At 35.0% G+C, this 19,369-nt stretch overlaps 1 protein-coding gene across 4 annotated transcripts in view; it reads right to left on the reverse strand.

Annotated features, from left to right (window-relative positions):
* Positions 1-867: 867 nt before the first annotated feature.
* The window catches only part of WDPCP (WD repeat containing planar cell polarity effector), a 348,783-nt gene continuing 330,281 nt past the window's right edge, over positions 868-19,369 (reverse strand). The window contains exons 16-18 of one of the 4 annotated variants that reach the window (XM_090281376.1): positions 11,774-11,832; positions 5,024-5,055; positions 1,044-1,151 (exon numbers count right to left, since the gene is read on the reverse strand). In XM_090281376.1, coding sequence (XP_090137502.1) covers positions 1,104-1,151; positions 5,024-5,055; positions 11,774-11,832 — 139 coding nt within the window. In that variant the 3' untranslated portion in view covers positions 1,044-1,103. Of the gene's footprint in view, positions 1,152-5,023; positions 5,056-11,752; positions 11,833-19,369 lie in introns of all 4 variants that reach the window. The other 3 variants (XM_090281373.1, XM_090281371.1, XM_090281375.1) reach the window with 3 other exon arrangements.

Below are 19,369 nucleotides of genomic sequence, written 5' to 3' on the forward strand. Positions count from 1 at the left end.
GAATGTACTTAGAACAAACATATTTTATCTTTCCATAGAAATGCCTTCACTGAATTATGATTCAGTGTAATTCCCTTAGATTTTATTGAAGATTTAGAATAAAAAGTTCTATGTAAATAGGATTTATGTCTTTTTCAAAACACTACTTGAAGACCTGTTTAGTTTGTTTTTCAGTTTTCTAACACAAGCATTCTTGAGTGTGAATTGAGTGCAAGAAATGTTTCTACCCAGATGAATTTACTATTAAAAAAAATTAAGCCAGTAAGAGCGATAGTAATGAGCAGTGTTTTGGAGTTCACAAAATGCTTTCACGTTACCTAATTTGACATAACTATCCTCTGATGTTATTAAACATAATTATTCCCATTTTACAGATAAGGAAATAGGTATAAAGAAATATGTGGCAGTGAAGAAGAAGTTGCACAATATTGGAACTGAGATAGTTGCCTACAAATCCTGCATTCTTTCTATTATACTATTATGCCTTCAAAAGTAAATCTATTTCCCTTTTTTTTTTGCCTTAGCCTCCCCAAATTCAGAGTTAAACTCAGTTTTAATTTGTATAAAACATCTCTTACTTTGCAACTTTTGACTTTCCTTTGAGTAATTTTATTTTAGATATTCTATGCAAAATAATCTTGTGAACTGCCCCAAATCTTTCAGAAAGTAGATAGGTCATAAATACTAACATAAATTGGTTCATATCTATGAAGAATGAGCACTGTATTATGGTTGTGCTAACACTTTGTTTTTTACCTACTTGTTTATCTAACTCTCTTCAAGAAATATGTTGACACATTTAAAATATTTTTTAAAAAATTCTTATATGAAAGAAATAAGTATAAGAATAGTTTATTATTTATCCATGTGAACAAATAGCTCAAGATGTAGGTTAATAAACTTTATGATAAAAGTATCAATGACACAGAATTGTTACTTTTAAATCACACTTTTAGCCTTTCCCAGTGTGGCTCATTTGGTTTGGCATTGTCCCACAAACTTAAATGTCATGGGTTTGATCTCCAGTCAGGATGCATGCCTGGGTTGCAGGTTTAGTTTCCATTTGGGGTGCAAACAAAAGGCAACCGATGGATGTTTCTCTCTCATATCGATGTTTTGCTCCCTCTCTTTCTCCATCCTTTCCCCTCTCTCTGGAATCGATAAAAGAAAAAAAATTTTTAATCACACTTTTAGAAATTGTATACTTCAGTTATATACAGTGTTCTTTATAAATGAAGATAACTGCCAATATATAAATAGTGGGGATATATATATGCTTGTACTTTTCTCTCCTAGGTGACAATAATGACCAAAAGAACAATATAAGCAGCACATTGCTATAACTTTCATAATTCTACATAAAAAAAAAATGGGTTCCCAACCATTTCCAAGTCTAAGATTTTTTCTAGACAGTATACCAATGGGTAGTTCAGGCAAGACAATGTAGATATACAACTACATCATTTATAACTTTATGATCAAAGTCAGTGGTAGGGAATAAGAGGTATGCTCCATGCCTAGAAACTAATTTCAACATGCAAGCCCAAGTTTGCCTCTTTAAAATTTATCCACAGATCAATGGAATAGAACTGAGAGCCCAGAAATAAACCCACATATAAACGGGCAAATAATTTTTGATGAAGGAGCCAAAAACATACAAAGAAGAAAAGAAAACCTCTTCAATAAATGGTGCTGGGAGAATTAGAATGCCACACACAAAAGAATGAAACCAGACTGCTGTTTGTCACCATACACTACATAAAAATTAACTCAAAATGGATCAAAAACCTAAATATAGGACCTGAAACAATAAAAAACAAAGAAATCAACATAGGTACTGAACTTATGGACATTGGTCTTAAAGAGGATTTTATGAATTTGACTGAAAAGTCAAGGGAAGTATTTAAAAACCAAAATAAATGAATGGGACTACATCAAACTAAAAAGCTTCTACACAGCAAAATAAACCATCGACAAAACAAAAAGGCAACCAACTGAAGGGGAGAAGATATTTGCAAACAACAGCTCTGACAAGATTAACATCCAAGATATATAAAGAACTCATACAACTAAACAATGATAAAACAAACAATCCAATTAAAAAATGGGCAGAGGACCTGAACAGACCCTTCACCCATGAGGACATACAAATGGCCAAAAGATATATGAAAAGATGCTCAACTTCATTAGCTGTTAGGGAAATGCAAATCAAAACCACAATGAGATACCACCTTACTTCTGTTAGAATGGCTATTATCAGAAAGACTAATAGTAAGTGTTGGAGAGGTTGTGGAGAAAAAGGTCCCTTCAATCAGTACTAGTGGGAATGTAAACTGTTACAACCAGTATGGAAAACAGTATGGAGGTTCCTCAAAAAATTAAGAATACAGATATCATATGACCCTGCAACATCTCCTAGGTATCTACTCAAAAAAATTAAAAACATTTATTTGCAAACATATTTGTACCCCTGTATTCACAGTGGCCAAGACATAGAAACAACTGAGGTGTCCTTTGATAGATGATTGGATAAACAATATATAGTACATATATGTACAATGGAATACTACTCAGCCAAATAAGATGAAATATTGCCACCTTGAGAATATCATGGTAAGTGAAATAATTCAGACAGAGAAAGTCGAGAACCATATGATTTCACTCACTTGTGCGATGTAAAACTGAGGACAACAAAAAAGAAAAACAAAAACTCATAGATATAAACAACAGTGTGGTGATAACAAAAGGAAAAAGCAGTTGGCGGAGAAGGTAGAGACAGAAGAGGGCAAAGCGAGTTAAATATATGTAGAAGGAAGGAGACTTGACTTTGGGTGGTGAACACACAATGCAATACACAGATGATTTTATTATAGAATTTTACACTTGCTACCTATATATAATTTTATTAACCAATGTCACTCCAGTAAATACAATAAAAATTTAAAAATTATCTAATAAGTTTAATATAGAAATCAAATTCTTTCTCTCAGCTTTTGTCATTTCCACAAATCCCTCCTAAAATCTTCCCTAGAGCTAGTTATACATACTTCTACTGGCTTCATTTCTTTCTTTTGCGTTTAATTATTTTAAAAATTGTGGTGAAATATACTAATGTAAACTTAACCATTTTAACTATTCATGATTTCCCCCTTCGCCAAGGAGACACTTGGCAATGTCTGGATACGTTATTTTGTTGTCACAAAATTATCCAGCTCTAAATGTCAAGTGCTCTGAGGTTGATAAACTCTGGTGTAGAGCCAGAGTGTTTGGGTTTGAATTCTAGCAACACAACATACAAGCTGTGTGACTGTGGGCAAGTTACTTAATTTCTGTGCCTGGGCCTATAAAAGGAAGCTAATAGAAGTATCTACCTAATAGGGTTGTTGTGAGAATTAACTGATTTAAAATATTTGAAGTACTAAGATCAGTGCTGGTCAGATAATAAGCACTTGATAAATATTAGCATTAATTACTTTATTTTAGAATTATTTCTTATTGAAAGTATTCAGTTCATTAAAGTTGATAAATAGTTGATAAAGAGACATATACTGAAAAGTTATTAACAGAAAATTATACAAAACACACAAAATCCTACTTTAAAATATAGGGCATGGCACTTCTGAATGAGAAAATCCTTTGGAAGCAAATGATAGGTTTTTAAAATCTGTACTTGAAATGTATGTACTTAATAATTTCTAAACAAGAAACCATAAGGCTGAACATAAAGTACATGTGAGTCAGTGCTAATCTGAACTTAAGCTATATTAGTATCTGAACTCAAACACTTGCAGCCAATTAGGTTACGATAATCATTCTATGTAACTGATGTTTCTCTTGTTCTGTATTACTCTTCCAGAAAGATGCTTGGGAAGTCAATTTCTTTATTGGATATCATGTACACTTGTGTATCTGTAAAGTTTTGACAGGATACAGTTTTCTTCTTTAACACGTGTTCTAAAAAATAAGCTATCTTAAAATATATAAAATTTATGTTGTTTCTTTAAGCTTTAGCAAATTAAATGCAGATTATTATGCATATACATTCAATAATAATATGGAGTATTTCCCTCCAAATCAATAATTTTAAAAAGTTTTATTTTCAATATAGATATGTCCATAACGAAGACTAAAGCAATGATGTTGATAATTAGTAGTAGTAGTAGTAGTAGTAGTAGTAGTAGTAGTGATAGTAGTAGTAGTATGGTTCCATATAATTAACAAAGTCCTACCACATACATGCTCACAGCAGTTTCATAAAAATCCTATGGGGAATGTGGCAGTATCTCTGTTTTGCAGATGAGGAAGTTGAGGCTTACAGAGATTAAATGATTTTTCCCAAGTTTTCATGCTAGTAATTGTGGAACTATCATTCAAACTCAAGTCTCATAATGAATCAGTTACTAAAATCCACTGTGGGCTTTTCATAAAGTGATGAGGCTTTCTCTGACTTATACCTAAGCTTTCTGAAATTGGTCTAACAGGGCATTGATATCTCCTCTCAAAATGAACTTTGATGTAATGTCAGCAGCAGAATATGGAGAGGGACCTCACATGCATTACTTATTAATATTACATATAAATGTAATAAAATGAATTGGATAACTTTGCCATTATAAACCTTTTGTTTTTAAACTTATAATTTGGGATAATTTCAAATGTACCAAAGTATAGAGAATGGCATATGTAAATTGCTATATTACCCACCACCCACCTTCATCAATTATCAACTCATGGTGACTTAAATTCATCTATATCCCTCCTTTCTCCTCACTGGCTTATTTTGATGTAATTTTCAGACATATTTCATTTGTACATAGTCCATAAAAACAATTTTTTTTCAAAAATAAATATTTTCATAATTACAACTTTAAAATACTGAAAAGCTGAATAGTTTTCTAGATAGATGTTTCCACTTAGCATATATCAGGACGCAGCTTTTCCTGAGTTCAAAATAATCACATACAGTATGCTTTTCTCTTGGAATTTAAGGTCTAATAAGAAGCAATAATAGAAAGTGTTTTACCTGCTCTGAGCAGTCTTCTCTTATTTCTCCTTCTAAAATAAAAGATCACAAATTGAATTATCTTAAAATCGAAGAAAAGAACTTCACAAAAATTATTAACAGCATCTTTTAACATCCTCACTAAAAAGAGAAATACTTAAAACAATCATAACTTAAAATACTAAAAATTCTATAGAATACAATAACCAAACTTCAAAATAGTAAATAAGTACCAATTATTCCTCATACATATACGTTATGGCTAATATATGCACTGAAATCAAATGAGTAGACTATGCCTATATTGTGCTTATGTTCTTAAAATGATGCCTTAAAACTTGCATGGGAACTATGTTTCATCTAAGTGCTTATTCTGGTTGATTAGTGGTGGTTATCTAGGGAACTATGAAACTGGACTGTGTTTAGGGTTTTATGAGGACTTTATTATTATTATTATTATTATTATTATTTTGCTTAATGATAAATAATATTGTATTTGATTAGTAGGTATTTGGTCTCAAAGCAGTGATAAACTTGCTGACCCTGGTTTAGTACATCAAAATGATGCTTTTAAAAGTTTTGAGGCATCCTTACTTAGGCTAAGAGAAAAGAAGTGTCATTACTGCCACAATCTAATTTCTTATTATTGATGGATATTAAGTAGACATTAATGTACATATTCTCATCCTTGAAACAAGTAACTGCTGGTATTTATAAGTCTCAATATAGTACTTAATGCATGCATGCATATATCACTCATTTAGTACTGTGCTTATGTTAACTTATATTATTTCCTTTATTTATTTAGTCTACCTTTCCCAGTAGATTATAAGTTTTCTAAAACTTATCAGCAGCGTTTTATTCTTCCCTGTAGTCCTAGCACCAAGAAATGCCTTCATGATCATTATATTTCTATAAAAATACATGTTATTGATCTGTCATTAACTCTGAATTACTTGCTGATTTGGCACATTTTTGTATACACTGAGTTATTTTGTTTAACTAAATAGTTAAAATATTTCATAACATTTTAAATACTATATGGAGCCATGCTGTGAAATCTGCATTGCAAAACTTTCCTAGGACATCTGGATTAAAAAAAAAAAAATTGAATGGCTCTTGCATTTAAGTTAGATAAAAGTTAAGATCTGACGGTAAGATTATTATTCTCTCCTGGAAGATTTCTAGGACTATAAAATTAAAAATCTCTCTCAGAAACTGATTCAACATTTTGTCTTTCCAATTGTCAACAAATTACTCTTATGACTACACAAAACAAAAACAAAACAAACTACTCTGCTTTAAATTTGTGTATGTTTTTAAGTCTTCCATAGACCATAAAAACAGCCAGGCGTACTTTGTTTAGTTTTCAATAGCAACTGTTTATTCTTGTAATTTTGACATTTTTGAGCTAACAACTTTACTTTTCAATTTTTTTAATAGATACCAAGTTTCACCAAGTTTAGTTACTGTTATTCTTCATTGAATCCATGCCAATTTTATCATGTAAAGGAAAATGAACTTCCATAGCAAATGTATTAAATTCTACTATCTAGACTCTAGATGGGCAACTAAAGATTGGTGTAATAAAGTGATTGCTTCTGACTCTGGTATGTTACAGTCTTTTAAATATATACCACTTCTGTTTATTTTTTCTCATAAAAGCCAGTGTTATTGCTTCATTTAGTTTCTTGTCAAGTATGACAATCTCCATCCTGTCATTGTATTTGTCTTAGTTCAGACAAGGGGCCCATATTATGCAAAGCGCCAGATAGTAAATATTTTAATCTTTGCAGACCAAGAGGGAAAATTGAAGATACTGTGTAAGTACTTATATAACAAATGAGAAGTATTCTACAATACTTTTATTAATGAAATTCAAATTACAATAATAATTGAGTATAATTTTCTTTTTGTGAAACACAGCTACTAATGGAGATGTGGGATAACACTTCATTTATCTGGGGTTCAAAGTTAGTCTCATCAAATTCAATTTCAGATGATCATCTGTTATTGCTGATCTCTAATGAGATTTTATGTATTAATATTTTACCTTTCAAAATGCCTTTCAAGCAGATAAGTACAAATACTGATATCAATCCATGAACAGCATCTTCCTCTTGATGTCTGACTTTTGGCATGTCATTACTCTGCAGGTTCATCACTTCCAGCTGCAGCTTAGGCAGAAGGCCCTCAGTTGCAGTTGACGGTTTTTGAAATACAAAAATTTCCTTTGCATTTGTATCTAGGTCTGAAAAATGCGGCTGGATTTAAGGAGAACAACAGTTCCACTTTTCTGGGACAGAGTGGTTTCCCAGGATTTGGGACTTAAAGTAATAAAACTGGGGCAATTTTTTTTACCCTAGCTGGAACTTAGTTTGAGGTCAGAAAATATATCTACTTCTAAATTGTGTGGTAATACAGACCTCGTTTCTTGATTCAGCTTTTGACAATTTGTGATTCAAACAATGAAATGACTTAATTTCAGTAAAATTTCACATATAGTAACTGTTTTGCATTTCAATTTTAAGTTTAATTCATTAAGAAACATTATCAAGTTTGCAGTGAAAACTAATTTTAAAAGCTGATCAGTTAAATGATAGTGGTCAAGGTGGTTCTTCTTATTCAGAAAAATTTCAGTCCCAATACAGAGCCTAAAAGATCACAATAAAATTTTACCACTACTGTTTTTGAACTTCTGCATTGTAGGGCAAGTCAGTATATTCAACTTCTATTTTTGACAAAAATTCACAGAACTGACAATGGGTAAGCCCACAAGAGTGAATGAAGTTTACCTTCAAGTATGATAGATTCAAATATTTTTTGCTAGGTACCTGCTGTAAACACCTTAAATTTTTACAAGCTTTGCAAATTTCTTTTCTCCTCCACATATAGTAACATCATCAGTTGTAACACATTCCAGCAGAGTCCACTTTAAGTTATACTGAATTAGTGTTTTCTTAACTTCTTTGAGGGTATTCTTCCCTGAAGTTGTTTCAGAGTGTTCATAGAGGCTAATTGTTCAGTTACTCCAAACTTGGCATCCATTCCTCAGGAAAACAAAAAACAAAAACAAAAAACAAACAAACAAACAAAAAAACCCCAGCAATATCCATAAGATCTGTTGACCAAAGAAAACCACTTGAAATCATTCTCGGGTTTTTTGTTTGTTTGTTTTTTGCGCCTTGTCTTTAAATCAACTACGTTCTTAATTTTTGAGAACTGTACTTGCTGAATGGCTGATAGTCTCACACAGGTTTATTTTCTCTGGACACATTTCTTCAGCTGCTATAATTAAACATGATTTAATTAACTCATCATCAGTAAATAGCTTTCCTTGCCTCGCTAACAAATGAGGCACTCAGAAACTTACTTTAGCCATAGCCTCATGTTTTTATTTTTGTGGAGAAATTCTTTTATGATTAAACACTCCATTTTAAATTTTCTAATTTTCTAATATTTCTAACCATTGTGTACTCATGGGCAGGTGATATTGTGAGGAATTCTTTGGTGATATTGCTAGCTATTGGGTCGTTCTGAGCATAGCTATAGTGTCACTGCATGATAATCACAATGCTTTGCCATCTAATTGATAACAAAACAATCCACACTCCACTGTGCTTTAAAAGCATGACATCTGAAGTCCAATTTTCTTTTCTTGTTTTGATATGATGAGTATGCACTGGTAATGAAATAAAAAAATTATAGTATGGCAATATGCATGGCACTTGAAATGCTGTGGGTTTATAACTGTGCTACTGTAATTTGCAGTGTGCCAAGCAGTTGCACACAATGATATTCAGTTCTGACAGTGTAGCATGAAAACAGCCATAAACAATGTGTAGAAAAACAAGCATGGCTGTGCTCAAATAAAACTTTACTTATAGACACTAATTGAATTTTGCATAATTTTTATGTGTCATGAAATATTGTTGTGCCATTCCTGCACATTCTTTTATGTGACAAGTCACTTTTCTCTCACTGCTTTTTGAAAATTCTCTTTGATTTTTGACAATTTAATTATGATGTGTCTTGTGAAGATCCCTTCATGTTCAAGCTGTTTGTGAACTTTTGGGCTTCATGAATCTGGATGTCTGTTTCTTTTTAAAATTTGTATTGATTTTATGGGGTGACACTGGTTAACAAAATTATACAGGATGCAGGTCCACAATTCCACAACACATCATCTGTACTTTGTACTGTGTTCACCAGCCCAAGTCAGGTCTCTGTCCATCACCATTTATCCCCCCTATATCCTTCCCCACCTCCCGTCATGCTCCCCTCCTCAACAATTACCACACTGGATGTCTAGTTTCTTCCCTAGATTTGAGATGTTTCAACTATTTCTTTAAAGAAGTTTTTGGCCCCATTCTTTCTTCTACTTATGGAACTCTCATGATGCATATATTGGTTCCTTATTGGTATCCCATATGTCCCGTAGATTTTTGTGTTCTTTTTCATTTTCTTTTTGGTTGTTGTTCAGTGCAGTCTTTGTATACTTCAGCTCCAGGTTTTAAAAAAATGTTTTTTATGGTTTGTATTTCTTCTGTTCATGTATTGTTTTCCTTTTTTTTTTTTTTTTTTTAATTTGTCTACCTGTGTTCCCTTTTAACTGATTGAGCATCTTTAAATGATTTTTTGGAATCTTTAGTCAAGCAGTTCATGGATCTTTATTTCTTTAGGGTTGGTTACTAGAACTTGATCAATTTCCTTTGGCAGTGTTATATTTGCCTGGTTTTTTGTGATCCTTATAGTCTTGCATTGGTACGCATTTGATGGAGCAGGAACCTATTCTATTTTTTACAGACTATTTTTGGCATGTAAAGTGGTACCTTCCAGGTATCAGGGACACAGGATTGCCTCCAGCACTGCAGTTGAACAGGGACAGAGCCAAGTCATGAAGCTGCTTCGTTTCACAGGCAGATCCTTGGTTGGCTGGCCAATACTGGGGACACTAGCAGGTGTAGCTTTTGCCAGGTCCATAGGTGACTGGGGCTACTTCTAGGTCCATAGTTGGCAGGTCTCTTACTAGGGATGCAGATCAGTGTGTCTTTTCCCAGGTCCCTGGGTGGATAAGACTGCCTCTGAGATCATGGTTGAGCAGTTGGAACTGATCACAGGGTTATTTCCAGATCCATAGTTGGGTCTGCACACAGTGGGCCTATTATTAGGGTCATACATGGTGTGGTTCCTTCCAGGTCCTTAGGGCTGGTAGTATGACCATGAGTGAGTGGGGCTACAACCATGTCTACAGGGGGATGGAGCTGTTCCTGGGCCTGCAGTCAGGTCTGTATTCATCAGGCCTGCTACCAGGGTGGGGGCGTGCTTTGTCAAAGTGTTTGCCTCAGTGTTGGACTCCACCAGGGTGTTGCAACTTCCTTCCTGGATTTTGAAGTTCTCATGGTGGCACTTTTGTTCATGGATGGTTGTCAAATTTGTTTCTGTGGGGAAATGTGGGCTGAGGAATCTCATATTCTGTTATGTTGCTAATAACCATCAACATGCAATTTTAACTTTACTGAGGTCCTTGCTGAATACTATTAATGCTACACTTTTCTTCAAATTCAAGGGAAAACAAACCTAGAGGAAAAATAACACTTTTTTTTTCCTATGGAGAATCCCATATCTTTAAACCATTAATGCCCAAAGAATCACTTTAAATTGTTTATTCAAATACCCATCCTTTATGAGAATCATTCTTTTGAAATTGTGAGAACAAGTGAAGAGTTGGAGTGACAATATTTTGAGTCAGAGTTGGGCCATATATTATATAGGTTTTGTGACATACAGTTAGTAGACCTGTTTGTGAAAAAAAATGTTAGTAACTGCCACATGCTTGGCATTCTGTAATACTTCTTTAAAAATTCTTCTTCTCTCTTAACCCCTTTCCTCAGATGCTAAACTTGCTCTCATGTATTCTCAATAGTTCCTCCCTAGGCTACCCAGAAGAAAAAATTCATATAAAATCTATTACTACCACATGCCTCTGTTGCCCTTCTCTGTATCTTCCTCCCAAATTTTGCATTCCTAAGTCTCGAAGATTTTGTTTAACAGAACTGGCCCATTATCAGGAGGAAAAGTAAAAAAAATGAATAGGCAAACCTTAGAGTCATCATTAGGGGACAGTAGAAAGGGGCAAGTGACAACTTTCAAATATTAACTACCTTTGTCCCTTCACAGCCAGTTGTGTGTTATTTGTGCTTTTTACTTCCATAATTTCTTATGCAATTTCTTTTGCATGTGGAAATTATACTCTGAAGGCCACCAACTCAGCTGAATATCTTGTCTGGGGGTGATTGCTTTGTTACTTTGTCATGTTTTTTCTACCAGTTTTAGGAAATATATTTTATAGCTGCCTTATTTTATAGTGCATACTATGTACATTTCTTTCTTACTGAATTAGGCAAAAATCATGCTATTTTTCTTAGTGACCTTCAGAACCTGGCTTCTCAAAGTGTAATCTCCACGCTGGGAGTATATACATCACTTGAGAGCTTGTAGAAATTTAGATTCATGGGCTCCATCCAGGTCTATTGAATTAGAATCACTATTTTAACAAGATTCCCACACTTATTTGTATGCTCATTCTGCTTGATATTTTACATTATACCAACCAAGATCAGTTTATAGCACACCAACTACGAATGCCCAGGGCTTTTTTATTTTTATTCATTTACTGAAAGCTCTTGCCAGGCATAACATCATTTTTCTGTTATACTTTGAACATTTGGGTACTATAAATACCATTACCTTTTCAAATACAGGCCTTACCCATCAAAGATTCAGCACAGGTGTCTTTTTCAAGTTCATTCTTTCTGTTAAATACTTGTCTGTTGTATAAAGGTTTTGTTTTTTAATTGGGAAAAGATAAAAAAGAAAATTATATGATTAAATATGTTATAGAATTTTAAGTATTAAATATTTTCAAACTCCTGACGTTTTGGAAAACATAATTAAAAATTTCCTTGGAAACTTTCAAGAATGTAATCACTTAATTACCATAATGTTAAAAACATTGGAAACTGATTTTAATTTTCCTACCATCAAATATTTCATAAGACATTGTGAAGAGCATTAAATCCAACTTTAACATACAAATAAAATATTTTACATATACAGTTTTCAAGAATGTCATATAATTTGAATCATACATTATAAATGTTTGCGACTGGCTTCTCTCACTCAGTATAATGCCCCGATAGTCATCCAAGATGTTATATTTATCAATAGTTTGTTACTTAAACAAAAAAATCCGTAGACTTCTAAAAAATCCTCACTTGAGGATATGTTCATTGTTTTTAGAGAGAGAGAGGGAGAGAAATATTGGTGTTAGAGAGAAAATATCAATCGGGTGTCTCCCATACGCAGGTATCAAACCCACAGCCTTTTGGTGTACAGGACAATGCTCCAACCTACTGAGCCACCACGCCAGGGTATGTTACTTTTATTGCTGAGTAGTATTTTATTGCATAGATGTACCAGTTTATTCACCTGTTGAAGGATATTTATTTTTCCAGGGTTTGGCAATTATGAGTAAAATGGGTATAAACATTCAAGTACAGGTTTTTGTGTGACATGCATTATCATTTCTCTAGGGCAGATACTCAAGAATAGCGTTGCTGGATTATATCATAAATGTTTAAAATTGTAGAAAACTGCCAAACTGTTTCCCAGGATGGCTGTGCCATTTTGTAGTCTTACCAGCAGTGTATGGGAGTCCCTGTTGTTTTGCTTCCTAACAGTGCTTGGTATTGTCAATAAGTTTTTATTATAAACTTTCTAATAGGTTTGCAAGGGTATCTCATTATGTTTTAATTTTGCATTTCCTTCATGGCTAATGATGTTGAATATTTTTCATGTGCTTATTTGCCATCCATATATCTCCTTATTAAAGTGTCTGTTCCAGAACAGTTAAGTCTTTTGCCCATTTAAAAATTTTTTCTTATTACCAAGCTTTTATAGTTCTTTATATATTCTGGATGCAAATACTTTATCTGTTATTTGATTTGCAGCTATTTTTCTTAGAGTGTAGCTTATCTTTTCATGCTCTTAACAGTGTCCTTTAAAGAGCAAAGGTTAATAAAAGTCTATCATCTTACCAGTTTTTTAATGGTTGTTCTAGTACAGTTGTCCCAATTTTCATCCATTGCTCTCCCCTGCCCTGCCCCGCACCTCATTCCCACTGTCAATTCCCACCCTGCTGTCCATTCCATGGGTCACTCATACATGTTCCTTGACTAGATCCTTCCCCTTCTTTTCCCCCTTATCTCCATTCCCCGCCCCTCTGGTCACTGTCAGTCTGTTCCTTGTTTCCATGCCTCTGGTTCTATTTTGCTCATTTGTCTGTTTTGTTCATTAGGTTCCTCTTGTAGGTAAGGTTATATGGTATTTTTCTTTCTCCTCCTGGCTTATTTCACTTAGCATAATGCTGGATCATGCTTTTAGTGTCAGATCTGAGAATTCTTTTGACTAATTCCAGATCACAAAGATTTACTCTTATGTTTTTTCTGAAAGTTTCATAGTTTAACATTTTATATTTAGACCTATCATCTATTTTGAGTTAATTTTTGAATAAGGTGTTCAGTTTAGTTTGGGGCTCATCATTTTTACACTTTGATGTCCAGTTGTTCCAGTAGCATTTGTCAAAGAGTATCTTCGTACTTCTGTCAGAAATCAGCTGGGTATATCTGTGTGGGTGTATTTCTCAGTTCTCTATTCTGTTTCATTAATCTATGTGTTTATCCTTTTGCTAATGCCACAATTTCTTGATTAGTATAGCCTTTTTTATAGTAGGGGATTACAAACCCTAGTCCATAGGCCAATTCCAGCCCATGCCCATTTTTGTATTGAAATATGCCCACATCCATTCATTTACATATTGTCAATGACTGCTTTCTTGCTACAAAGGTAGACTTAAGTAGCTGTGACAGGGACTACATGACCTGAAAACTCAAAATGTTTGCTAAAAGGCCCTTCACAGAAAATGGTTGCTGACTCCTGCTTTAGAAAAAGTCTAAGATGATGCATGATTCCTCCAATATTATTTCCCTTTCTAAAAAAACTTTTAAAAATTTTCTGTCTTCTCCCAAAGAGGACCACACCGTGACACATCATAATTAAAATTACAAAGGTTAAAGATAAAGAGAGAATCTTAAAAACAGCAGAAGAAAAGTAGACAGTTACCTACAAAGGAGTTCCCATAAAACTATCAGCTGATTTCTCGAAAGAAACTCTGCAGGCAAGAAGGAGCTGGGAAGAGGTATTCAAAGTAATGAAAAGCAAGGACCTACAACCGAGATTACTCTATCCAACAAGGCTATCATTTAGAATGGAAGGGCAGATAAAGTGCTTCCCAGACAAGGTAAAGCTAAAGGAGTTCATCATCACCAAGCCCTTATTATATGAAATGTTAAAGGGACTTATTTAAGAAAAAAAATATCAAAACTATGAACACTAAAATGACAACAAACACAACTATCAACCACTGAATCTAAAAAACGAGAACAAAGCAAACAGCCAGAACAGGAACAGAATCATAGATATGGGGATCATTTGGAGGGTTATCAGCCAGAAGAGGGAAGGGGGAGAATGGGGGAAATGGTGCAGGGATTAAGAAGCACAATTGGTAGGACCAAAATAGATGGGGGATGTTAAGAGTAATATAGGAGCCCTGGCTAATGTGGCTCAGTGGATTGAGTGCTGGTCTGTGAACCAAAGGGTCACCAGTTCAATTCCCACTCAGGGCACATGCCTGGGTTGTGGGCCAGATCCCCAGTGGGGGGTGCATGAGAGGCAACCACACATTGATATTTCTCTCCCTTTCTTTCTCTCTCCCTTCCCCTCTGTCTAATAATAAATAAGTAAAATCTTAAAAAAAAAAAAAAAAAAAGAAAGAATAGTATAGGAAACAGAGAAGCCAAAGAATTTATATGCACAACCCATGGACATGAACTAAGGAGTGGGGAATTGCTGGAGAGAAGGAGTACTGGGCAGAGGGTGGCAAAGGGGGAAAATTGGGACACCTGTAATAGCATAATCAATAAAATAGACAAGAAATAAAAATTTTTTGTCTTTCTATATAAATTTAGGATCAGATTCTCTATATTTTAAAAACCTGTGCTGTTGATTAGACTTGTTTTAAATCTTTAGGTCAATCAGAAGATAGGTGACATCTTTACTATGTCAGTTCTTTCAATTCATAAAGATGGTATGTATTTCCATTTATTTTGGTTTTTTCTGATTTAACAGTGTTTTATAGTTCTTGGCATACAAATTTTGTACATTTTGGCAGATTTTTACCTAATAACTTCATATATTTTGGAACTATTGCAAAATTAAAAAATTTTCATTTCCAACTGTATGGTACTAATACGTATGTATATAGAAATACAATTGGCATTTGTGTTGGCTGTATATCCTGTGCCTCACTAAACTCACTTATTAGTTGTATGAGTTTTTTTGTTGATTTCATGGGATTTTCATGGCAACAATCATGCAGTCTGCAAATGAAAATAGTTTTACTTCTTCTTGACCAACTAAATGTTTCTTCTTTCTTTTTCTTGACTTATTGTACTGCCTAAGACTTTCAACACAAGGCTGTGTAAGAGTGGTGAGAGTGGACATCTTTGCTGTGTGCCCTGCCATGTACCCAATATTAATGGGAGAACACCGAGTCTTTCTCTACGAAGTACAATGTTAGCTGTAGTATTTTGTTTTCTTTTGTAGCTGCTTTCTGTGGATTGAGGAAGTTCCTTGCAGTTCCTACTTTCCTGAGTTTTTTTTAAAAGATCATGAATAGGTATTAAATTTGGTCAAACACTTTTTTTCTTTTTTGCACTAGTTGATCTTATCAACTGATTTTTCATCTTTAGACTGTCAATATAGTTACAGATTTCATTGATTGGTTCTTGAGTATTGAATGAGCCTTACATTCTGAAGATAAACCCCACTTAAACATAGTGTATTTTTCTCTTGATATATTTCTGAATTTATCTCTGAGAAGGGCCATGCAAAGCTTGGTGTACCTTGAATGATAGGTAACAGACCAATAGGCTGGGCTACAAGGAAAAATTATTATATGGTAGTGTCAGGATGTTTCAGGCCCCATTTAGAGGATTTTCCTGGAGATCTGTATATCTGCAGAAGGCAGTTCAGCACCCCATCCAGCTCTGTTTTCAATAGTACATGAAATAGCAAACCAAAAGCCTATTATTTAGTTATAATCTTTTTTGTCTGTATGGCACCATCTTTCTTTGGTTATTTTTTGCTTTTCCTAATTGCCTCCAGGGAAGTTTTAATTTTTAAACTTTTCTCATCTCTCTTCCTTGATGCAGAAATGTATGGGAACCTAGATTTAAAAATACTGCAGGAGACCATATCTGAGGGTAACTGTTTTCAGGGGGAAAAAGCCCCTTAAAAGTGAATCCCTTTAAAATGGAATTGAAAATCAGAGTAAATAGTGACAATTTGACTTAAAAATAAAAGATAAAAGCACATAGATAAGCTTATTTCATGAAATATTCAAGGACTTTATTTTGTTGAGGCTTCTATTAATATTTTACTAATACGCTCATTTTCTTTCGCAATTCTTTTAGTTTTATTATCCTTGTGGAATTTCTCTTTTCCAGTTGATTGGTCTAGGTGACATATCCTCACAGTTTTTGCATGAGATCTACACATTTCTCCATGTTATTGACTTTATGAAACAGTCTTTTGTGCAGAATTTTCAGTTGTTTTGAAATATGTTTGCGTTACTATGTTGGGTGTTTACATAGCTGACAATCAGTGAAAGCACTGATGAACTAACAATTAATAGGGAAAGATAAATACTAGTCTTCACTGGGGAGTATGGACTCAGTTTAATAGTAGTTCATTCTTAAATATTTCACATTATGTAGACTGTTACTTTATATAACTATAGGGTTTCAGAAAATAAAGACCCTTCCAAGTTAAGAAGTTTGAAAGGTTTGAGCTTTGTGGAAGAAAAGCACTATGCAAATAGTACATGTCCCATGAAGTCCATTAATAAAGGATAAGGATTTCAAAACATGTAATATTAATAAGGCTTTGTGCATGAAATTATACTTTCATGTTTTTCATTTGGCTTAGTTAATAAGAACACAACGGACTTCCGGTCAAGATGGTGGCATAGGTAAACGCAGCTTGCCTCCTTGCACAACCACATCAAAATTACAACTAAACTATAGAGCAACCATCACTCAGAACTGTCAGAAATCAAGTTGAGTGGAAGTCTGACAACTATGGAATTAAAGAAACCCCATCCATCCAAACAGGTAGGAGGGGCAGCGATGCAGAATGGGTTCATGTGACATTCACGTGTGGTGGGTAAAAATTCAGGAGGGATATCTCTGGAGCAAGGAGTCCCAGCCCCACTGTAGGCCCCCTAGTCCAGGGTTCCAGTGCAAGGAAATAAGTCCCCATAACCTCTGGCTGCAAAAACTAGCAGGTATTGTCAGTGGAAGAAACTTCTGGAGTCCCAAGCAGTTTCCCTTAAAGAACCCACATGTGGACTTACTCAGACTCACTCCCTCTGAGCTCCAGCACTGGGGTAGCAGCTTTCAAGGCACCAGTGGCATATTGAGAAGAACTGAAATGTCTGGCATCAAGGCGGGAGCTGGGGGATAGTTTTCGCCCTGACAGAAAGGTGGGCAGAGGCTATTGCCCCTTTTCTGAGCCTTCTTCCTACAGAGCCACAGATCCAACAGGCAGGTACCATATCGAAACTCACACTCAACTTACAGGTCCACCCAAATTGTTAACTGTGGCTTTCCCATATGAATGGCTGGTCTTAGCCTGTGCTTCACAACTTCCCAAATCCTATCAAATAAGCAACAGCTGGCCTCAGTAAGCCCAGCCCCTGTACCTCTTGCTAAGTCACCCCAGGCCCAGCACCAGCAGCAGCCAGCTTAGATTCACGGCTTGGCTTCACCTGGAAATCTCTAAGCCCAGCACAAGTAGCAGCCATCTCAGATTGCTCTATAGCTCAGGCAGGGTGTCCCCAGGCAGAAAACGTGTGGGGGCTGACTTTGGCCTGCACCACCCAGGAAACCCCAGGGCCAGTGCACCCAGTGGACAGCTACAGACCACGGCAGAGCACCACCACCCTGCCCCTGCATAGCTGATGCTCCACAGAGGATGGAGGTTGGTGGTCGCTGTTCACAGCCAGCCCTTGTAGCTGACTGGCCTGGGTAAATCCCTCCCATTGGCCTGCCAATAGCAATCAAGGCTCAACTACAAAAGGAGGATGAGCTCAGCCCACATGAAGAACACACCTCTAGTACCCAGCCTTGATAGGGGAGGTTGTGTCACTGGATCCTACAGGACACCACCTACATCAGGCCTCACCACCAAGACAGGGAATCATAGAAACTCTACCTCATACAGAGAAACAAACACAGGGAGACTGCCAAAATGATGAGACAAAGAAACATGGCCCAAATGAAAGAACAGAAAAAAAAACTCCAGAAAAAGAACTAAACAAAATGGAGATAAGCAATCTATCAGATACAGATTTCAAAACACTGGTTTTAAGGATGCTCAAGAAACTTAGTGAAGACCTCAACAGCATAAAACAGATCCAGTCAGAAACAAAGGATACACTACTAATTCAAACAAAGAACAATTTACAGGGAAACAACAGTAGAGTGGATGAAGCTGAGAATCAAATCAATGATTTGGAACATAAGAAAGTAAAAACCAATCAATGAGAACAATAAGAAGAAAAACAATCCAACAAAACGAGGTAGTATAAACAGCCACTGGGACAACTTCAAACATTCCAACATTCACATCAAAAAGATGATAGAAGAAGAAGAGAAAGAGTAAGAAATTGGAAATCTATTTGAAAAAATAATGAAAGACTTCCCTAATTTGGTGAAATAGACATGCAAGTCCAAGAAGCACAGAGAGTCTCAAAAAGAAGGACCCAAAGAGGACCACACCAAGACACATCATAATTAAAATGCCAAAGGTTAAAGGTAAAGAAAGAATCCTAAAAGCAGCAAGAGAAAAGCAGTTAGTTACCTACAGGAGAATTCCCTTAAGATTGTCAGCTGATTTTTCAAAAACGCTTTGCAGGCTAGAAGGGACTGGCAAGAAATATTCAAAGTCACAAAAAGCAGGGACCTACAGCCAAGACTGCTCTACCCAACAAAGATATAATTTGGAATTGAAGGGCAGATAAAGAGCTTCCCAGACAAGGAAAAACTAAAGAATTTTTATATATAACACAAAAAGCACAATCAATGAAAAGTAGCTATAGTGGGCTTCAACAAAATAAACTTTTGCATTTCAAAAGGCACTATTAGAAAAATGAAAGGGCAAGCCATAGACTGGGAGAAATTATTT

Source organism: Furipterus horrens, unplaced genomic scaffold, assembly GCF_987537825.1.
Source record: "Furipterus horrens unplaced genomic scaffold, mFurHor1.1.pri manual_scaffold_6, whole genome shotgun sequence".
Classification (NCBI taxonomy): Eukaryota; Metazoa; Chordata; class Mammalia; order Chiroptera; family Furipteridae; genus Furipterus; species Furipterus horrens.